This window comes from Seriola dumerili, unplaced genomic scaffold (genome assembly GCF_002260705.1).
Source record: "Seriola dumerili isolate Sdu_G_001 unplaced genomic scaffold, Sdu_1.0 BDQW01000362.1, whole genome shotgun sequence".
Classification (NCBI taxonomy): domain Eukaryota; kingdom Metazoa; phylum Chordata; class Actinopteri; order Carangiformes; family Carangidae; genus Seriola; species Seriola dumerili.
In genome coordinates, this window is record NW_019174617.1 from 429,039 (window position 1) to 446,949 (window position 17,911).

General features: G+C 39.9%; 2 protein-coding genes and 1 long non-coding RNA gene across 4 annotated transcripts; 2 read left to right on the top strand and 1 right to left on the bottom strand.

The window, feature by feature from the left end:
- Window positions 1–1,028: 1,028 nt before the first annotated feature.
- LOC111233016 lies at window positions 1,029–3,966 on the bottom strand. Its single transcript, XR_002665578.1, has 3 exons — window positions 3,935–3,966; window positions 1,236–1,281; window positions 1,029–1,059 (listed from the first exon to the last, which is right to left on the bottom strand). It is a non-coding gene; the product is annotated as an uncharacterized LOC111233016 (long non-coding RNA).
- LOC111233015 (cellular tumor antigen p53-like) lies at window positions 2,763–9,821 on the top strand. Of its 2 annotated transcripts, none has more exons than XM_022760740.1 (11): window positions 2,763–2,886; window positions 3,993–4,130; window positions 4,218–4,296; window positions 4,438–4,623; window positions 5,851–6,025; window positions 6,139–6,251; window positions 6,578–6,687; window positions 6,918–7,042; window positions 7,126–7,217; window positions 7,306–7,376; window positions 7,949–9,821. In XM_022760740.1, the coding sequence occupies exons 2-11, from the start codon at window positions 4,045–4,047 to the stop codon at window positions 8,043–8,045; spliced, it is 1,134 nt and encodes a 377-aa protein (XP_022616461.1). In that variant the 5' UTR covers window positions 2,763–2,886; window positions 3,993–4,044; the 3' UTR covers window positions 8,046–9,821. The 2 variants fall into 2 exon arrangements, with proteins under 2 accessions (XP_022616461.1, XP_022616462.1); XM_022760741.1 differs by having other exon boundaries at window positions 4,441–4,623.
- A 3,616-nt stretch (window positions 9,822–13,437) lies between these two features.
- On the top strand, window positions 13,438–17,899 carry LOC111233052 (receptor-type tyrosine-protein phosphatase eta-like). The gene is made up of 8 exons (XM_022760788.1): window positions 13,438–13,646; window positions 14,138–14,383; window positions 14,685–14,808; window positions 15,250–15,404; window positions 15,515–15,769; window positions 16,072–16,335; window positions 17,449–17,546; window positions 17,757–17,899. The coding sequence occupies exons 1-8, from the start codon at window positions 13,490–13,492 to the stop codon at window positions 17,838–17,840; spliced, it is 1,383 nt and encodes a 460-aa protein (XP_022616509.1). The 5' UTR covers window positions 13,438–13,489; the 3' UTR covers window positions 17,841–17,899.
- Window positions 17,900–17,911: the final 12 nt, after the last annotated feature.

The following is a 17,911-nucleotide window of genomic DNA, read 5'->3' on the forward strand; positions in this document are numbered from 1 at the left end:
CTGTTATATCACTACGTTCAAAGAGAGTAGGAGAAGCACATTTAGTCCATAGGGGAAACATTTTATTATTACTGCCAAATAATAAATGAAAGTGTCTTTCTTACATTAATTAAAACTGTAATATATACAGTATATACAAGACTTTAAAAAATGTTGAACAATTGTCTGTGCTGGCCTGACAATATATAAATTATTCTTCAAATAATACAGGCCCACTGAGACCAAGTTCCCATTTCACATGGACTGGCACTAAATCCAGCATGTAGCTCAGGCTATATGTTTCAGCCTTCTCACGGCTCCTTGGGAAAATCGTGTGCGCAGCATACGACTCAGTCTGGCTCCACACAGCAAAACACCTTATGACTGAATTACGATGAACAGAGGAAACCATGCAGAAAGACTACCAGGCTCAAACAAAAAGAAGGGCAACTAAATGGATCTGTGGACTGGCTTCGAAATATAATGATCAGCCAACAAAATCACAGATAGACAGGAAAAAAGTTCAGTCTTATGTATGTAGATCTTTGCCATATGCCTGCAGGCAAGTGTATCCAAAAGACACAAAAAACACACGCACACATGCAGCCTCTTGCACACTACGAGAAAATATTAAATTTCTCACAGCATCAGATTCACTAAACCATTTGCACCAATGTTCTAATTATGCAAGTGCTCTTTTCTCTGTCTGGCCTGCTCCTCTTCTGTCAGATCTCACTATTGTATCTATATGTAGTGCCACTCAGGATCAAGTTCACAGTGGACTCGTTGGCACCACACATGCACATTCACTCAAAGGTCAAACGGCCACGAAGCCCCAAAGTGGCACCGATAACCGCCATGCACCCCAAGAGATGGACGAGAACCAACATTCAGCACGTAGTCTTTGGATGTGACTCCAGGTGCCAGCTCAGGACAAGAAACCAGCAGCGTGGTGGCATAACCGGAGTCGTGTCAGTGAAGTCCTCCTCTGCGTTTCTCTGCAGCTTTCAACCCAGTGGCATAGAAGTGTATCTTACCAGCAGAGGGGCATTTGAAGGGTGAGAGGTGACATCATCCAGCCTGTTGGAGCAGATTATGAAATCAGGTCACAGTGTTGAAAATGTGAAATCAGATGATTTCAACTGAAACTGTGTTTTTTTAAACACAATCCGAGCGCAATGTAAAGGAAGGGAGGGAGATGTCCAGACCCATGCAGGGGGAGACCATCTCTCACATTCTTCAAGTGAGATACTGACCCTGCCCGCTCCAGGGATGAGGATTCAGGGTTGACCTTTGACTTCACTGGAAGGAGACAGAAGCAGAGACATAATGCCGGTTCATCAGCCAAAGATGGACTTGTCCCATATCACGATCGTCGGATGAAAAACTGTTAGAGGAACAAACTAAAATCGCCAAGTTCAAGTTACATTTGATTTTCACAAGTTGTATAACATGTTTTTGGAATTTAGTCATGATTAGACCAACGATTATACATGTTTGTGACTCTACAGAGGACCCCGTTTCAATTAAAAAGAAAAAACACCTAAGAAAATCTTTAAAATGTTTTTTTTAAACAATAAAATATACATCAACAAAATGTCCAGTTTTCCACAACTTCTCGTCCATCTTCAACCACTTCTTTTCATTCACACTTTCAGCTTGAAACTCCAGTAAAAACTCAAAATGCTAATAAACTTTCATTCATTTTTGGTTACATTCACTGCTTACAATACAGTTTGGATTCTTCAACCCTTTCCAGTTTTTCCCATCTCTTAATACTACTTCAGCTACTTCATACAAATTCAGGCCAGCGACGCAGTTTAGCTTCAGCATGCAGAAGCCAGTGATCCCACAGCAATTTGTTCAGAAAAATTGCATTTTCTATTTTTTTAAATTTTATTTAACATTTCCTTTTTGTCATTATGTCGTCATGTTGCCTTCGAGTGCTCATCGAAAAAAATATTTCCCCATGAAGAAAGGTATAACATAACCCTTTGAATATTAGAAAAACTGGAACAAAACAAAATTGGAAATAAGCTTGAATAAATTTTAAGTTTAGCTAACGTAAATCAGCATCCAACTGTTGCCAAGACAAAATACACCTAAGACATGAGAAAAGTCCATCCCCACCATAAAAGGTGGTTTAGAGACAAAACCAAAAACTCATATCCAACCTCTAAACCCCTTCATACAACATTAACACAGAATGGCAAATAATACAATATAATTTCATATCTTAGTTGTGTAATTATTTGTTTCAAATGTAACATAAACATGACCTAAAATCATTGTGGAACTCACTATCAGACATTAGTCACTATAATCAGTATTATAGTAGTATTATTATTATTATATATTGTGGTATTTCATCAATATATATTATTTTTTTATTTAGAAATGATCAGTTATGATAGGTAGCGCATCTACTCATGACTTATGGCAAGTTCACCAGCATTGTAACGGAAATATTTTAATATTATTGCCAAGAAGGATGTATATCATTGTATATATGCTTCGTATGTAGAATCATAAGAAGCCAAATTTTGTTCTGCGAGATGGGAAATCTTTTATTACGTTATTTATAAAAGATGAACTATGTAATTATCTGTTTGTTTTGTACAGTGGTTCTTAAGTTGTGTTATTTCCGAAAGTCATGAAAGCAACAGTAGTTATTTCGCAGTGTTGCTTTTGGGAGCGTCAGAGGAGCTCGTCTGTGATTGGACGCTAGGCGTTGTTAAAAAAACTGCTCCTCCTCCCCCCCGCCCCCCCGTCCTCTTCGTGGGAATCCCCGACAACAACGTGCTCAGTTGTAAGCCATAATATTTTGGCTTTTTTGATTGTTTCTGTTCGCGTCGTCTGCTTTCCAGTGACTCATCTCCATCGGACAGCGGCAGTGGGACCTACAAGGTAGCTGTGTGTTGGTACACTCCTCGCGTCAAAGCAAACAGCAGCGAGCCAGTAAATGCTTTGTCCGGTAAAGAAAGTTTGGCTGCAGTTAGCTAACATTAGACGGACGGATTCCGAAACGTAGTGCTAACGTAATTAGCTAAGGAAGCTAATCCAAAGTCCTAGCCAACACAGAAAAGACTGTGCGCTACACACTCGTTGCACAGCTGGTAGTTATTTGTTTATTAGCACATTTTTGACCACAATGAAGTTATTAGTTTATTAGTTTATTAAGTTATGGTTGTGTTAATTGCCGACTCGGTGGCCCAGTTTGTGTGGGCCTCCTGCTCGACAAAATGGACGGTGGCTAACGTTAGCAGTTTGAATGGTTTTTCGTGTTGTTTGTTTTTAGGGCTGCTGAAGTCGGTTCACTGGGTTCCCTTCAAATTTCATATTTATGAGATATGCCTGTGGGAATATTTGTGTGATTCATTAACTTGTAGTTAAACATCTGAAGGTTAGTTGTCAGCCCACAGAGCAGAAGGCCTACTCTATTTTCATGAGAGGGACCTTGCATTTCCTGTGTGGCAGTAACCATTAATTCCTCTGTAAGACTGAAGTATTAAAATATTGTCGTTACACCGCCTAATCATCGTTTTTTTTCCCATTTTTGGAGTAAAAATAATTTTGTCCTTAATGTTTGTTGTTTGTATATTACAGTGTTGAAAAGACAGACTATTGTTTTGGTATTTGAATCATTTAAAATAATGTATAAAGTAAAAAGCCAGACATCTTCATGTCCATCTTCTCAAATATGGGGATTTACAGCTTTTTTTCTAAATTAAATATTTCTGTCTGTTGGTCTGACAATTAAAACAAATTGAAGTAATTACTTTGTTGGCCTCTTGGAAATGCTTAGTCACAATTTCCTGTCATTTTACAGACTAATCGAGTAATCTAAAAGGTGGACATTAGATGATAATAAAAAGTAATTGTCTCTCAAAATATTTGATTAACTTGGTGCAACTTGTCACATGGGGAGTTAGATAGAGATCGAGTTGTTACATACCTCACCAGTCCAGCACAAGTTCTTACTTCCTGTTTATCCCCACATGTCTCCTGCATAGCTCTTCCCTCATTTTTTTGCGGCTGGGAAAGGAGGGAAATAACGACAGCATAATGGAAGAGCAGAGCCTTGACAGTCTCCACCTGAGCCAGAACCTGCCTCTGAGCCAGGATTCATTTCGTGAGCTGTGGGAGAGTGTGTAAGTAATGTTTTGACAGTGGATAATATTTTTAAATTGTCAGTTTACTCAAGAAAAATTGACAGGATTGCTTGTTTGTTTGTGCAGCGTTACTCCCTCCATTTCCACCATCCCAGCGGCAACAAGCGTGTCTGAGTGGAGGCCTGATGGACAAATGTACATGCTGGTAAGCATGCCTACCCATGCACTTGTTCTGTAAAGTTAAACTGAACTGCTGCAGAGGAAAGCTTTCTGTTGTGAATATTCAGATGATGGTAACACTAATCTGAACTTAATTTATTTATTTATAACTTTTGTGCTTTTGCAGCAGTTACCTGAAGTGCTGACTGAAGGGTTTGATGAGAATCTGTTTGAGCTACCCCCAGAGACATTAACTAAAGATGGTGTTACTCCCCCGGCCTCCACCGTCCCAGTTACAACTGACTATCCTGGGGAATATGGCTTTCAGCTTCGCTTTCAGAAGTCTGGCACAGCCAAATCTGTCACTTCCACTGTAAGTAACTCCAGGGCTGAGTGTTCAAAATTTAGAAATTCTACTTACTTGTTGATTTATTTATTTATTTATTTTAAACTGACTGGTAAATCTTCTGCACATTACTTGAAAGGGTACCAGAATACTTGTCATAGGCCTATATCCGTTCTGATCAATGTCTGACAAATAACCAACAACATCAGCAGCAGAAATCTGTACTTGCTGCGTGTAGTGCATAATTTTATCAGAATTACACTCGATCTAAATACTATATCAAAAATGGTACGCACTCAAAGCAGATTATCCTGCAACCAAACACAAGTCTGCTGTTTGAGTCCCTCGCCTGAGACAAAAGAGATTCCAACAGCTGCTCAACATTGAGGCGCCATTCACTGTTAAACTCCGAGTTTCCTCCGTCCATAGTTTAATTTTATATGAAAGAAACTCTGCTCCTTTTGAGTATTGTTTTAATTAAGCAAATTAAAATGAACTTATCTAATTTTCAAATTTTGACTTTTGTGACTTTTGAAAAGTTTAAGTAACTCGCTGGCTGGTCTCTGAAGTTGTCATCACCCATAAAGTTATTTAAAAGGTATAAAACATTGGAACCTGTTTTTGATTAACAGTAAAATAAAATATCTTACCCTGGCGACGCGTTAAAAATCCGTTCTTTCGTATCCCTCATGGTGACATTCATATGGAATCTTATTCATTGTGACAATTCGCTAAATTTTAAGGTCTGGAGTAAGTCACAGTACTTGAAGAGCCAATGGCATCAATTTCTCTGCGATGACTCACGCAGCAGCGCGCCCTGATTGGTTAGTTCAGTTTACGGTTAGGGTGGTCTGCACTGAAACTCCCGCCCCTGCAATTTGTGCTCTGGTCTGTGAGTGAAGTGCAGTCTGATGGTAAAGTACTGCCCTGACATGACGGGACATGTTCCTGCACTGTCTTGCTCCAGCATTGAAATGGTTAAAAATAGACAAAAGCAGGTAAAAAAATTTGTTTTTCTATGTGATTAATTTGGGCTGACTGATCAGGAGAGCTTAATATGTAGTTTGTGTTTGGTTTTTTAGAGTAGAAAGTGTAGTTTACGTGAATTTGATCAAACTTCAAGGATAGTGTTTTAGTCTCTGCCCGTTTTTACTGAAGCAGATTTTTTTTTAATCCTCATGTTCTCACAGCTCTGCTTCCCCACAAGTGTACAGACAATAAGGTGTCTGGCTTCTCTCCCTGTGTTCCTCTCAGTTTTCGGAGCTTCTCAACAAGCTCTACTGCCAGCTGGCCAAAACCACCCCTGTGGAAGTGCTGGTGAGCAAGGAGCTTCCTCAGGGTGCTGTCCTCAGGGCCACAGCAGTTTATAAGAAGACGGAGCATGTGGCAGATGTGGTTCGCAGATGTCCACATCACCAGAATGAAGATAGTAAGGAGAAACTTTTCAGTGAAAAATTTGCTTGTGTATGCAGTGGAAGTATCTGATTGTGAGCATAATAAAGCTGAGGTGATTTTAATTAAAACATTTTTTTTCCTGTTCAGCTGCAGAGCATCGCAGCCATCTGATCAGAGTGGAAGGCAGCCAGAGGGCTCAGTATTTTGAAGATCCACACACAAAGAGGCAGAGTGTGACGGTCCCTTATGAGCCCCCCCAGGTACTGCTGCCCCACTTGATCTGTCCGAAGGGGAACATGTCTACACTGTCTACAACTTTTTTCTTTTTACCCATTCGCATTTCCCATGATGTGACCTTTTAAGCATCATGTATGTGAGTATATGAACTTTGAAATGGCTCCGGTGCTTACAAAAACATAAGTACATTTTCTGCATGAAAATGTTTTTCAACTTAATACAACCTTTACATTTTTTTTTTTTATTGAGAGGCCCGGGACGGTTTCTTTAGGTTAAGTTATCATTTCACCCTAATTGTATAGACCTCAGCCAGCAGTGAATAAAAATTGTTATGATTTTCCTGTTTCAGTTGGGTTCAGAGATGACAACCATCCTGCTGAGCTTCATGTGCAACAGCTCCTGCATGGGCGGCATGAACCGCAGGCCTATCCTCACCATCCTGACCCTTGAGTCTCCAGAGTAAGTGTTGCTTCTCTTTCTCCACATGTGTTGAGGGTGGAGGGAGTGCTGATGTATCTTTTCGGTAGGGAGAAGTTGAAAGGGGGGATGGGAGACGCAGTGTGAATGGATGTTTGTTCGCATTTTTTTTTAAACTGCTGTTAGTTTATTTTACTGCTCAGGATGTTGATTTTTGTTTATGCGGTCCAGGAAGTATTTTTGACCCTTTCTACTATGCATCTCCTTCCCAGGGGACTGGTGCTGGGCCGGAGATGCTTCGAGGTGCGTGTCTGCGCATGTCCAGGCAGGGACCGCAAAACAGAGGAGGACAACAGCACCAAGACGCAGAACGGCACCAAGCAAACCAAAAAACGAAGTATGTCTTTGTTGGATTACACTGGACTTCAGTTTCCATCCTTGCTCTCTGTTTCCTTGCTAACCTCACTTTGGTTTGTTTAGAGAGCACCCCTGCCCCTGACACGACTTCTGTGAAGAAGTCCAAGTCTGCCTCCAGTGCAGAGGAGGAAGACAAGGATTTCTATGTTCTGCGTGTAAGTAAAGATGCATACTGTTGCAAAGCTAGATTTCCTCACAAGGTTTTCCATGCTGTGAATAATTTTCCTATGATCTCTGCTGCAGGTTCATGGTCGTGAGCGTTATGAAATGCTAAAGAAAATCAACGATGGTCTGGAGCTGCTTGACAAAGAAAGGTAAGAAATGAATCCACTTCCTGGGCATCAGAACAAACTCAATTACTTTTAGTGGGCCAAACTTCTAGCTCGATTGTTCAAGACTGATCCACGCATGTAGCCTGTCATTATCTTGGCTGCAGTTGAGAGTTTGAGCTTTGGTTGCAGTGAACACGTTGTACAGTCTTCAGAATGATGCGTTGCCCAGAAGCTGCGGCTAAATGCTGAACCTTATTACTGTTATTTGTCGAGATCACCTGCCACTAGAGGTCACTGTGTGTAATGATTAAACATGACTTTAACACTGCAGCAGATCACTGTAATATTTCTGAACAGTAGTGTCTTTCACCATGTATGGTTTAAAAAACAACTAAAATAACCGAGCTAATAAACATTCACAAACACTTTGCAAACAGTTACAATGCTTTGATATTACGTTGCGGTTTATGCTGCAAACACTATCTGCCAGAATAATTGTGAAGGATTCTCCCAAGTTTGGTGTGGATGCACCCTCCAGTGTGTCCTAACTTCAGTATTGTCATTAAAACCATTTCACATGCGTCACACCTTTTTGTCCTGCTCTCTCTCCACAGCAAAACCAAGTCTAAGGTCTCTGTGAAACATGAGGTCCCTTTGCCCTCCAGCGGAAAGAGACTCCTGCAGAGAGGAGAGCGGAGCGACAGTGACTGAGAAGCTTGTAGCCGTGATCATGAGGGGAAAAAACGTCATCTCTTAATCCTTCCAAGCCATCACGTTTACTTCAGGTTTTTAACCGTTATTGGAACCCCAAGTCACCTCCTGCCTCACCTCATCACTTGAGCTGATAACTTAACTGCCTGACCATTTACTGTACTGTACTGTACTGTACAGTGTCTTGCTGTTTATGACATATGCAAATGAATAAAGGAGAGCAATTCATACTGTAGGCAGGCCTTGCCTCCTCCTCACTGCTCTCATTGCATTAGTAGGTCCTGTGAAATGGCTGTGAGACCTTAATCTTTCTGTGATTGCAAGAAACAGGATGTCGGGGTGGGACTTAAATTTGGGAAGGACTGGATTTAATCAGTGTTAATTTTGGCTGGGATTTTAATTTGAGTTTCATTGACTCCGTTTTTAAAATTTGTGTCAGTCTTGTCATTTATGATGCATTACATTTAGTCTATTTAGTTAGTAGATGAAAACCAAAGAGATTGTTTCTTGGTTTTTCAGTGACATCTATTTTTTTATGTTTGTCAGAATATTAATTATTATCTGAATTGAGCAGTTTTGTCAGTTGAGTCACGACTGAGGAAGACGTGTGACTGCAAAGGATCATAATTGTAACACAAGTCACTGCCATTTATTAGAAAAAGTGCAAAGTCACCCTTGTGAAACTTGAATCGGTGTTTACCTCCAATAATGTTGCTGTATTACTGCACCACAGCCCAACACACATTTACTGCAACAGATCCCAACACACAATTACTGCAGCACAGCATAACAATTTTACACATTTTTATGTACCTGTATGAGGAAATTCAGTCCATGTGTTGCTGTCCAGCTGTGATTTAATGTGCTGTGCAAGCATACAAGACATTTATAGATTTAAAAAAAAAAAAAAAAAGTTAATAAATACACAGGTATGACTGGATGGTATTAACAGTAATCATATCTGTTCACATGTTAGTGGGGCTGTTTATTTTTTGCAAATTCTTTTTTTTACATTATTTTTAATCAGAAAGTTGTACATAGATTTTAGCCCCTTTTTTTTTTTTTTTTTTTTTTTTTTTTTCAAAGATCCATACATTCTCCTCAGTGACACTTCCTCTTGGTGACGTTGCACATGGGGAAATTTTTGCTAGAATTAACACTAGATTTGTAAGCTGAGGGGCTGGCTGGATCACCCCAAAAGCTCTTCACCATTTACTACCTGTGTGTTTTGGGTTTTTTTTTATACACACTGGATGTTTGTGGGGAAAAAATTACGCCTCTGAGGAAGGAGAAGAGGAATTTTGCAAAACATACAGGAAAATCTCTCGGATATTTTGTTACAACACATAGGGACATAGTACGACAAAACTTTTTTCATGGGATCTTAATGAGATTTATGAGGATGTTTATTCAGATATCAAAACAGGATTTTAGTTTTTAGTAACTATTGCTCACATAAACTGATAAAATGTGATGTTTTTGTTTTGGGCCTTCATTCACAGACCATGCAATTTGTCATTGATCAGTACTTCAGTTGATGTGACCAATCACTGTTAATTAATTAACCACTTTGTTTTTCACTGCCATGAAAGTATACTTAAGGCATTTGTTTTATTTCTGTATCTTTATAGATTATTTTGGGAAGTTAGTTTTTATATAAGAGGTTTATCTTTCTATATTTGTCATCGTTTCATTGTTATTTTTTCATGGCTTTTTTTTGTACTAATTTGCATTTTGTTACTCAAAGCTTTAAGCCTAAATAAATGCTCAATTTCATACAGTTCTCCTTGTATTCTATTCTGTTCTATTATAAATGTCTTGTCTTTGCCCCTCCCTCCCCTCCCACCTTGCCAGTACATCACCTTTTTGAATTAGTACTTTGCATGTTGGATGCAAAACCAGCTGCATCTAATGGCGTTAATCTAGCAGGAGCTGAATGGAGCTTTGTGTTGCAAGTCAAATGTGCTGTTTATTACCTGTTGATCTTCCATGTAGGTGGAACGGGTGTGTTTGTGTTCATATGACCACATTTTATACTGAGAGATTATATCCTTCCCTGTTCAGACAGTGGATGCATCTGTAGCTTGGTGAGAACGCAACCATTCCACCTTCAATTTTTAAAATTCATGTTTGTTTTGGATTTATACTGTGAGGTTCTTACTGTTTTCTTGATTATTTTACAGTAGCTGTTCTTTGGTGAAATTATCTAAGGATCCGCTGGAAGCCAACATGACGTTATCTCTACAGGATAGTGTCTGTATTTTCCTATCATGGGGTGAGTCTAATTATTCTATTTCCAGCACTTTCTCAAGGCACAGTATTAGTTTATAGTAGAGTTTAAAGCTGCAAATAATGATCGACGTTATCGATTAATCTGCTAGTTCACTTTTTGCGTTGACTATGACACTTCCCAGAGTCCAATGTTTCGTATTCAATTTTTTAAAACCCAAACATATTTGGTTTATAACCACATGAAAGAGACAAGAGCAGCCAATCATTCATTTGAGCAGCTGATAGCAGTAAACAATGCATAAAATAATTGACTATCAAAATTGATTAATTTTCTGTCCAACTGTTTGTTACAGCTCTATAGGAGTTTCAGAGTTGAGGGGAAAGCAAACATGGAAAAAACATTAAGAGAAACTATTCATAAAATGTAACTGACTGTCCATATGGGTGTGGTCTGATGATCAGGCTGATGTGGTTGTGTGTAGTGTAGAATTGTTAGGGTAGTTATCCTTAAAAGCTTAAAAATAGAATTAAAGAATATTGTGATGTGAATTTATTTTAAGATGGGTGCTGGATCCATTTTTTTGCGACTAAATTTAGAATCTGACCACCAGTCCTGAAAACAAAACAAGTGCAGTTCAGTCAAGTTAGTACTTTTGAGGTACATATTAAGAATCTGTATATAATGTATATGTTCTGTTTGTGGAATAATGGTAGAAATGTGTTCAGATATTCATTAATTAGAGGAGAAAATAACATGGCTGGCTGATTATGGTTCCAAAAATGTGCACATACTCAACTTTTTCTTGTGGTTTGGATATTAACTTGAACTGTGACCTTTGTCTATTGTGTCTGTATGTTTCTGTCCAGCTCTAATGTTGATGTACAGCGCGGCAGAGCATGACTACTTCATCCAGCCAGGAAATCTCAACTGGAGCGAAGCCAGGAATCACTGCCAGGTACAGCATGAACCTGATGTACAGAAAAAGGGTGAAACATTAGGCCAGAATGTGTGAAAATACTTTAACGCTTAACGGTATATTTCCCTTAACAACTTAAAGAAACAGTTAGGCATTTTGTGAAATATTCTTTCATTGCTTTCTTGCCGAGACTGACGAGTTGATACCACTCTCATGTCTGTCATGTCGGCTAAATATAAAGCTACAGAGACTACAAAGACTGGAAACTGGGGGAAACAGCAAGTCTAGCTCTGTCCAAAGGTAGCATTTGTCTGCTCCAAATGTCAAGGCAATGTATCCTGTAGCTGACCGGATATTTCACTTTGGGAAGTCACTACAGTCTTAAGGATACAACCTCTGGGAACCATGAATTTCTTGTATGAAATTTTATACCAATCCATGTACCAGATGTGAAGGTTATTCACTGGATGAGTGGAATTTTTGATGTGCTGGTTGCACTAGAGGAAAAGCCAGGGAATAACCAAAATCTTCAGGTTTCATCCGTTAGGGACCATGAATCTCTGTCTGTACCTGTGAGCAATTTAACACTGGATTAAGATTCAATAAAATGCTAAAGCAGACAGGATCTCCATATAATTCTGACTGTAACCTTTCACGTCCCGTCAGGTCTGTTTCAAAGACCTGGTCACTCTGACCCCTGGCAACACCCAGGGCATCGCCAATAATCTCACTTCAGACTCCTGGATTGGCCTTCGCAAGAACTTCTACCCCAGCAGCAACTCCACCAGTAACTCCAATATGTCCTGGACCAGCTGGGCCAACGGGGATCCCCTCGCCTTCCAGAACTGGTACCCTGGTTGGCCTGTGTTCAAATCCCCCTACCCAAAAAGAGACTGCTGCAGCTGCTCCTGCACCTGCCCAGCAGTTACAACCCCAAGGACGACAAGCTTCACCAGATACACAGAATTTACGACCCCGGATGTGACGAGCTTCAGCGGGTTTCAGGACGAAACAACTGAAAATACAGTGAACGTAATGAACTCCACCGATGTCACCGGACACAGTACCGATGTCACCGGACACAGGACCGATGTCACCGGACACAGGACCGATGTCACTGGACACAGGACCAATGTCACTGAGCAACCTGTGACAGCAGTTACTGGACACGGGGAAACCATTAGTAAATGTGTCCGATCGCCTATGCTGGTGCCTGATGTCCCGGATCCTGATGAAAACTACATAGAAGACTCTTGTGTGGCCATGCTGAGCTTTGGGGCTTGGATTGAAAAGAACTGCTCAGAGCTTCTGCCTTTTATTTGTTATGAAGGTAGGACTCATTTAAAGTCCCTTTGTTGTAGTTTTAGTTCTCACACAGCCCTACACAGAACTACTACAGGACATAGCACATGTGCAGGGCAACTTTAGGAGTGCAGCTGTCTCTGCACTTCATCCATACAGTGGCTTTCTCATAAAATTATTATATTCTATTATTATTATTATTTAATTATTTCTCTAGATAAAGAGTCCGTTGTTCTGCTGGTCTTTCTACTATATAAATAAATTTTACATTGATTTGCATGTGACCTCATAAACACATTTTATTTCCCCCTTGTCACTTGTTTTTTTGGTGATATGACATATTTCATCCTCCACATGTCAACAGATACAGAATCAAAAGGGGATTACAGCATCTGTACATCAGTCCCATCAATACATATCCAAAGAACCCCGAAAAACAAAACAAAAGTCAGGTTTGAGACAAACAGAAGCCTACAAACATCTAGCCAACATCTCCTCCAAGTTCCTGATTATTTCCTGATTATCCTGAAATTATTATTTTTTTAAACCCACACACAATAACAATCATTCATTCATCATTCATTTATGCCAAAAAGGTGCAGAAATGTTCATTCAAGTATTTTTATTGCAAATTGGATCAGATGACACATCAGTCAACATGTACGTTGTCAAACCTTTTTTTGACACATACAAGAAATGTTCATTCTTTTCTTCAACATTCGCGACAACATGAGGAATTATTATGTGTTATCTTCTGCATCCTTCCTCAATTTGTCCATACTGTTAATGTAAAAACAAGAAGACAAGTGTAACACTTACTATAACACTGTATTTTTATTTCCCTGGATATCTGAGTCTCTCTGCCAATTAACAATCATCGTCTCATGTCCGACCACAGATCATTTCGTTTGCAAAGCCGTCGTGGATAACGTGACGTCCAGCACTGCTGATCTCACATGGCCGGCTGGGCCGGGCGCCATCAGCCATTACCGTATGGAGGTCAGAGGAGTCGGCAAAAACCAGACGGAAATTTTTTTTAATTTTACTTACAACCTTTCCGGTCTGACGCCAGGCACCCGCTACTCAGTCCAGGTGTTCCCTGTCAAATGTGGGCGAGACCTCAACTCACAGGAGGTCTTCTTCCACACCAGTGAGTAACATCTGACTTTATTAAAATGACAGTGTTACTTTAGATTAATTTACACCGGTCAGCTTCAAATTACAGATCTGCTGAATTACAGGAAGCTAGAATGAGAGGTGGTATGGGTCATAGCCACAGAGCTTCACTGATAATAATAATAATGCTGGAACAACGTGTTTTAGCACAGAGGAGCTGAGTGCCACACACCTTTTATAACAAGCAGTAATCATAAATTATCTTTGCCCCCTATTTGATGAAGTCTATACCCATATTTGTGTCTGATGTCTTTGCTTCAGTTTTGTTTTACTTTCATTTTGATGTCAGACATTTTTTTATTTCATTCTTACTTACCAATTACAAAATACTGTATGTTAGATTTTGGCTCACTTAAAATTTTATTTGCTCCAGGAGATATTGAGGATTTCCCAACTACAAAAAAAGTGACCACTTGGGAGCTGGTTACTCCTTCTCTCTGACTAATCTCTCATTTTTCTTTTCAGTACCTCACAAGGTCGAAAACCTCACTGTAAGCAAAGTGACAGAAACATCTGTCTTTCTGAGCTGGAACAAACCGCCTGGAAATGCAGAGTTCTATCTTATTTCTGAGGTTCAAGGTGAGGAGGATAAAAGTGACACGGAGGGCAAAGAGGTCAGTGGTTTGACACCTGGAAGCCCTTACACGTTCATCGTGCTCTCAGGAATCGGCTCCAGACGGAGTGAGGCGTCTAACATCACAGTGTACACAAGTGAGTTCATATCACATGAAACTTTTATTTAAAAGGGTTATAATGGTATATAAGCTACATGTTACACCTGGTGGAGGATTTTAACAGGACAGTTAACAACTCTGTGGGACTGAGACAAGTGAAAGCTCTTAAAAAGAGGAAGAGGTTTATGGTTAGTTGTTTCTTGCTGCTCACATAAAATGAAATTCAAATCAGGGAAGGCAAATTAGAGCTGCATCTGACCTGAACAGTGACACCTGTGAGCTTGTGTTCGGCGTTGTTGTCTTCGCTGTGGTGTTTATCTGTTTGTTCTCTTCGTCAGAGCCCGGTAAAGTGACCAGCCTGAGTGTGTCTAATAACACCAATAGTTCACTGATGCTTTCCTGGGTCTCACCTGAGGGAAATGCCACAGGTTTCTACGTGCAGGCTATGAATGACAATAATGAGTATGTATTCGTAGATATATATATACAATTTGAGTCTTATTTTGATATTTGATGCCCAGTGATAACATTGCACTTACAGTTCCTAAGCAACATTGACGTGTAGCGTGTAGAGCGTGAGGCACAAGGAGCAAGACAGACTCTAATTAAACCAAGACTCTAACCAAAATGTTAAACTGCATGAACAAGTACGACAGCATCATTGAACCAAGGAGTCATTATGCAAACAGTGATGATAATTTTACCTTTTGCTCTTCTTGTCCAAACAAGTCCATCTAACCTGGGGTTTGTTTGATCATGTCACTGCTCCAATTTCTTGAACCTTCACACTTAATTACAGTAATGTTGCTGCATTGGGAGATCTCTGATTGGAGCACAGGTTTATTACTACTGATCGTGCAGCAGCAGCAGTTTGAGTCAAGTGACTGTTTCTTCTCCCAATAGCGAATTGTTTACAGCAAATGTGACGCATAACCCATCTCAAACTCGGTATAAAGTGGACATACCAAAGCTGCCGGTGGGCACCAGGATAACCCTCACTGTGACAGCGTGGGTCAACAACACTCTGGGAGACAACGTGACCATCGTCAACTGCACCGGTAGCTCTTTGACGGTTTTGCTAGCTGTTGATTCACAGAAAAAAAACAAACAAAAACTCTCATCCTGCTGTGTTCAATGTCACTAATCTGACTCTGTGACTCTCACGTAGCTCCTGGGCCGATTTCAGGTCTGGAGTTGAAGGTAACATCTGACTCCATCAATGCCACCTGGAAACCTCCTGCTAGTAATTACACAAGCTTCACCGTCAAGCTCCTGCTGGATGGCCACGAAAACGGTACAAAGAACCCACAAGAACTCACTGCTGACTTTACAGGCCTGAAGAATGCAGCCAATTACACAGTGGTGGTCTATAGCATCATGTACCATCTCCAAGGTCCCCCGGTACAACACCACATATTCACCAGTGAGTCACCAATGTATTCCATCCATTTATGTGTTGAAAGTTATAATTATTAAGATTTGGTGACACCTGTGTCTTGGTACACCTGTGTCGAGATAATTACAGAATGTAAATATACCAAAAGAATGTTGCTGAAAAAATGCGCAATGAGTCGTATAAAAAACAGTGTTGTCTGAGTTCATGACAATGTTAAAGATTAATAAAGATTATCACTGATTGAAAACACTGAACATTTATAATGAAAATCCGACTGCAAGATACTCATATATCACTGCCTCAGTTTTTTCTCTCCTTCCTTTGTTCAGAGCCGTCCCCGCCTACTGACGCCAGTGCCACTTCCAATAAAACCCACATCACCTTTCAGTGGAAAGCCCCTGTAAACATAGGGAAGGCCAAGTACTTCGTCCAACTCATATCCAACTTCTGGGGCCAAAACCGTACGGATACCGTGGATAATAATACCAGCTACACGTTTGATAAGTTGAAATCAGGGAGCAAGTACGAGCTTCAAGTGCAAACAGTGGCTGGTGAAGAGCGGAGTATCCCATCAAACACGTCATGTTTTACGGGTGAGGTTGCTGAAAATAGAGACTTGACATAAATTCTGTTGGTGCATTCAAGGAAACGCAAACATCTGAGGTTTGAGAGTCAGCTGCTCAGAACCATTACAAACACAAGATGTGTAGTTAAGAGATAAAACCCAGAAGACGGTTGTTATCGAAAAAGAAGAAGTTGATGGTTATTCAGTAAAAAAAACTCTCAAACCCAGAGTTTTTCAGCTTCCTTTCTTCCCTTAAATTTGGTTATTAAAGAAAGTGGCAATGGTAGTTGTAAAGAAAGATATTTGTACGGAGGCATTTCTATACTGTAATTTCTTCTTACTTATCTGCTGACATATACAAACCAAAACTGATGTATCTGTGAAAAGCCACTTTCAGTGTATCTGTCGGGCTGTAATTGTAGACGACACAAAGATGAAGAGATGTACTGAAGAACACTAAACTTCAGCTGTTTAATACTTGAGTCAGCACCTTCAGACCCGCTGCACAAAAGACTCTTGCTACTATATGCCACAGCAAGCTCATCAAATCTGCCACTTATCTGGGTTAAGGTTAATTGATTAATTACATTACAAGGATTTATTGTTATATACAACTAGAAAGTACTGACAAACAGGCCTTTCTGTCTCTACTGGTTTTCTGTCATTCTTCGAACAGTACGACACTGAAAAAGGTATTAAATTCTATTCTGTGTTGTACTGAAAAGGTTTTTAGAAAGCGTTAAATTTCAGTTTCAAAAAGAGTCAACTTTAGTCTGCACAAGTGCAGACTTGATAGCTTTTGCACCAGCCTAAATTAACCAAACCAAACTGGCAAATTGCACCAGTTTGTTTGAACCAAACCAAACAGATTGGGTGTGAAAGCAGAAATCAGTCTAAATATTTAGATTATGTGTGCAATATTTGATTTGAATTCAATGGGCTGAAACTGCAAGATAAATGAAAGGAAGTTCTTTGAAAGTCCGAATATAACCGATAACATAGGCGACAAAACAAACTGCTTTTTTTGCTGATAGCATCTGAACACACTGCACATTATTTCTTCTGCCACATGCAAATTTTACAGCTTGAATGAGAGACTTCTTGGTCTAACTTCCTCTTTACCCATCTGTTTGTTCCCCAGAGCCGGAGCTAAGGGAGATCAGTCTGTCCATGTTATGCTCCTCCTCAAAGCTCCTCTTATGTGATAAGGACAACGCGACGCAAGATGTATTCGATGAGGTACGTCACTCACCATGTGGACAAAACTAACACAGCATCTGGGGGGTAAATGTACAAGACAAAAAGTGATGTTTTTTGATTTTTGTAGACGGGACGTGCAGTAATTATTTGTGTGTGAAGGAATCGCTCAGTTTTGTTTTATAGATACAGGTTGGTTTACAGATTTATGTCCATTGTCAGCTTTCTTTATTTTTATTTGTTGTGTTGCAGCTGCAAAAACGTCTTGAGGAGAAGTTGGGGGACAATGTTCGGTGGATCCTCACGAAGCAAAAAAGTGAAAACACTGCTGAATAATTTTTTTTATCGCATTTTTATTGGTGAAGGTATTTTGGATGTGAGTGTTTTTGGCAAAAATTGAATTTTGA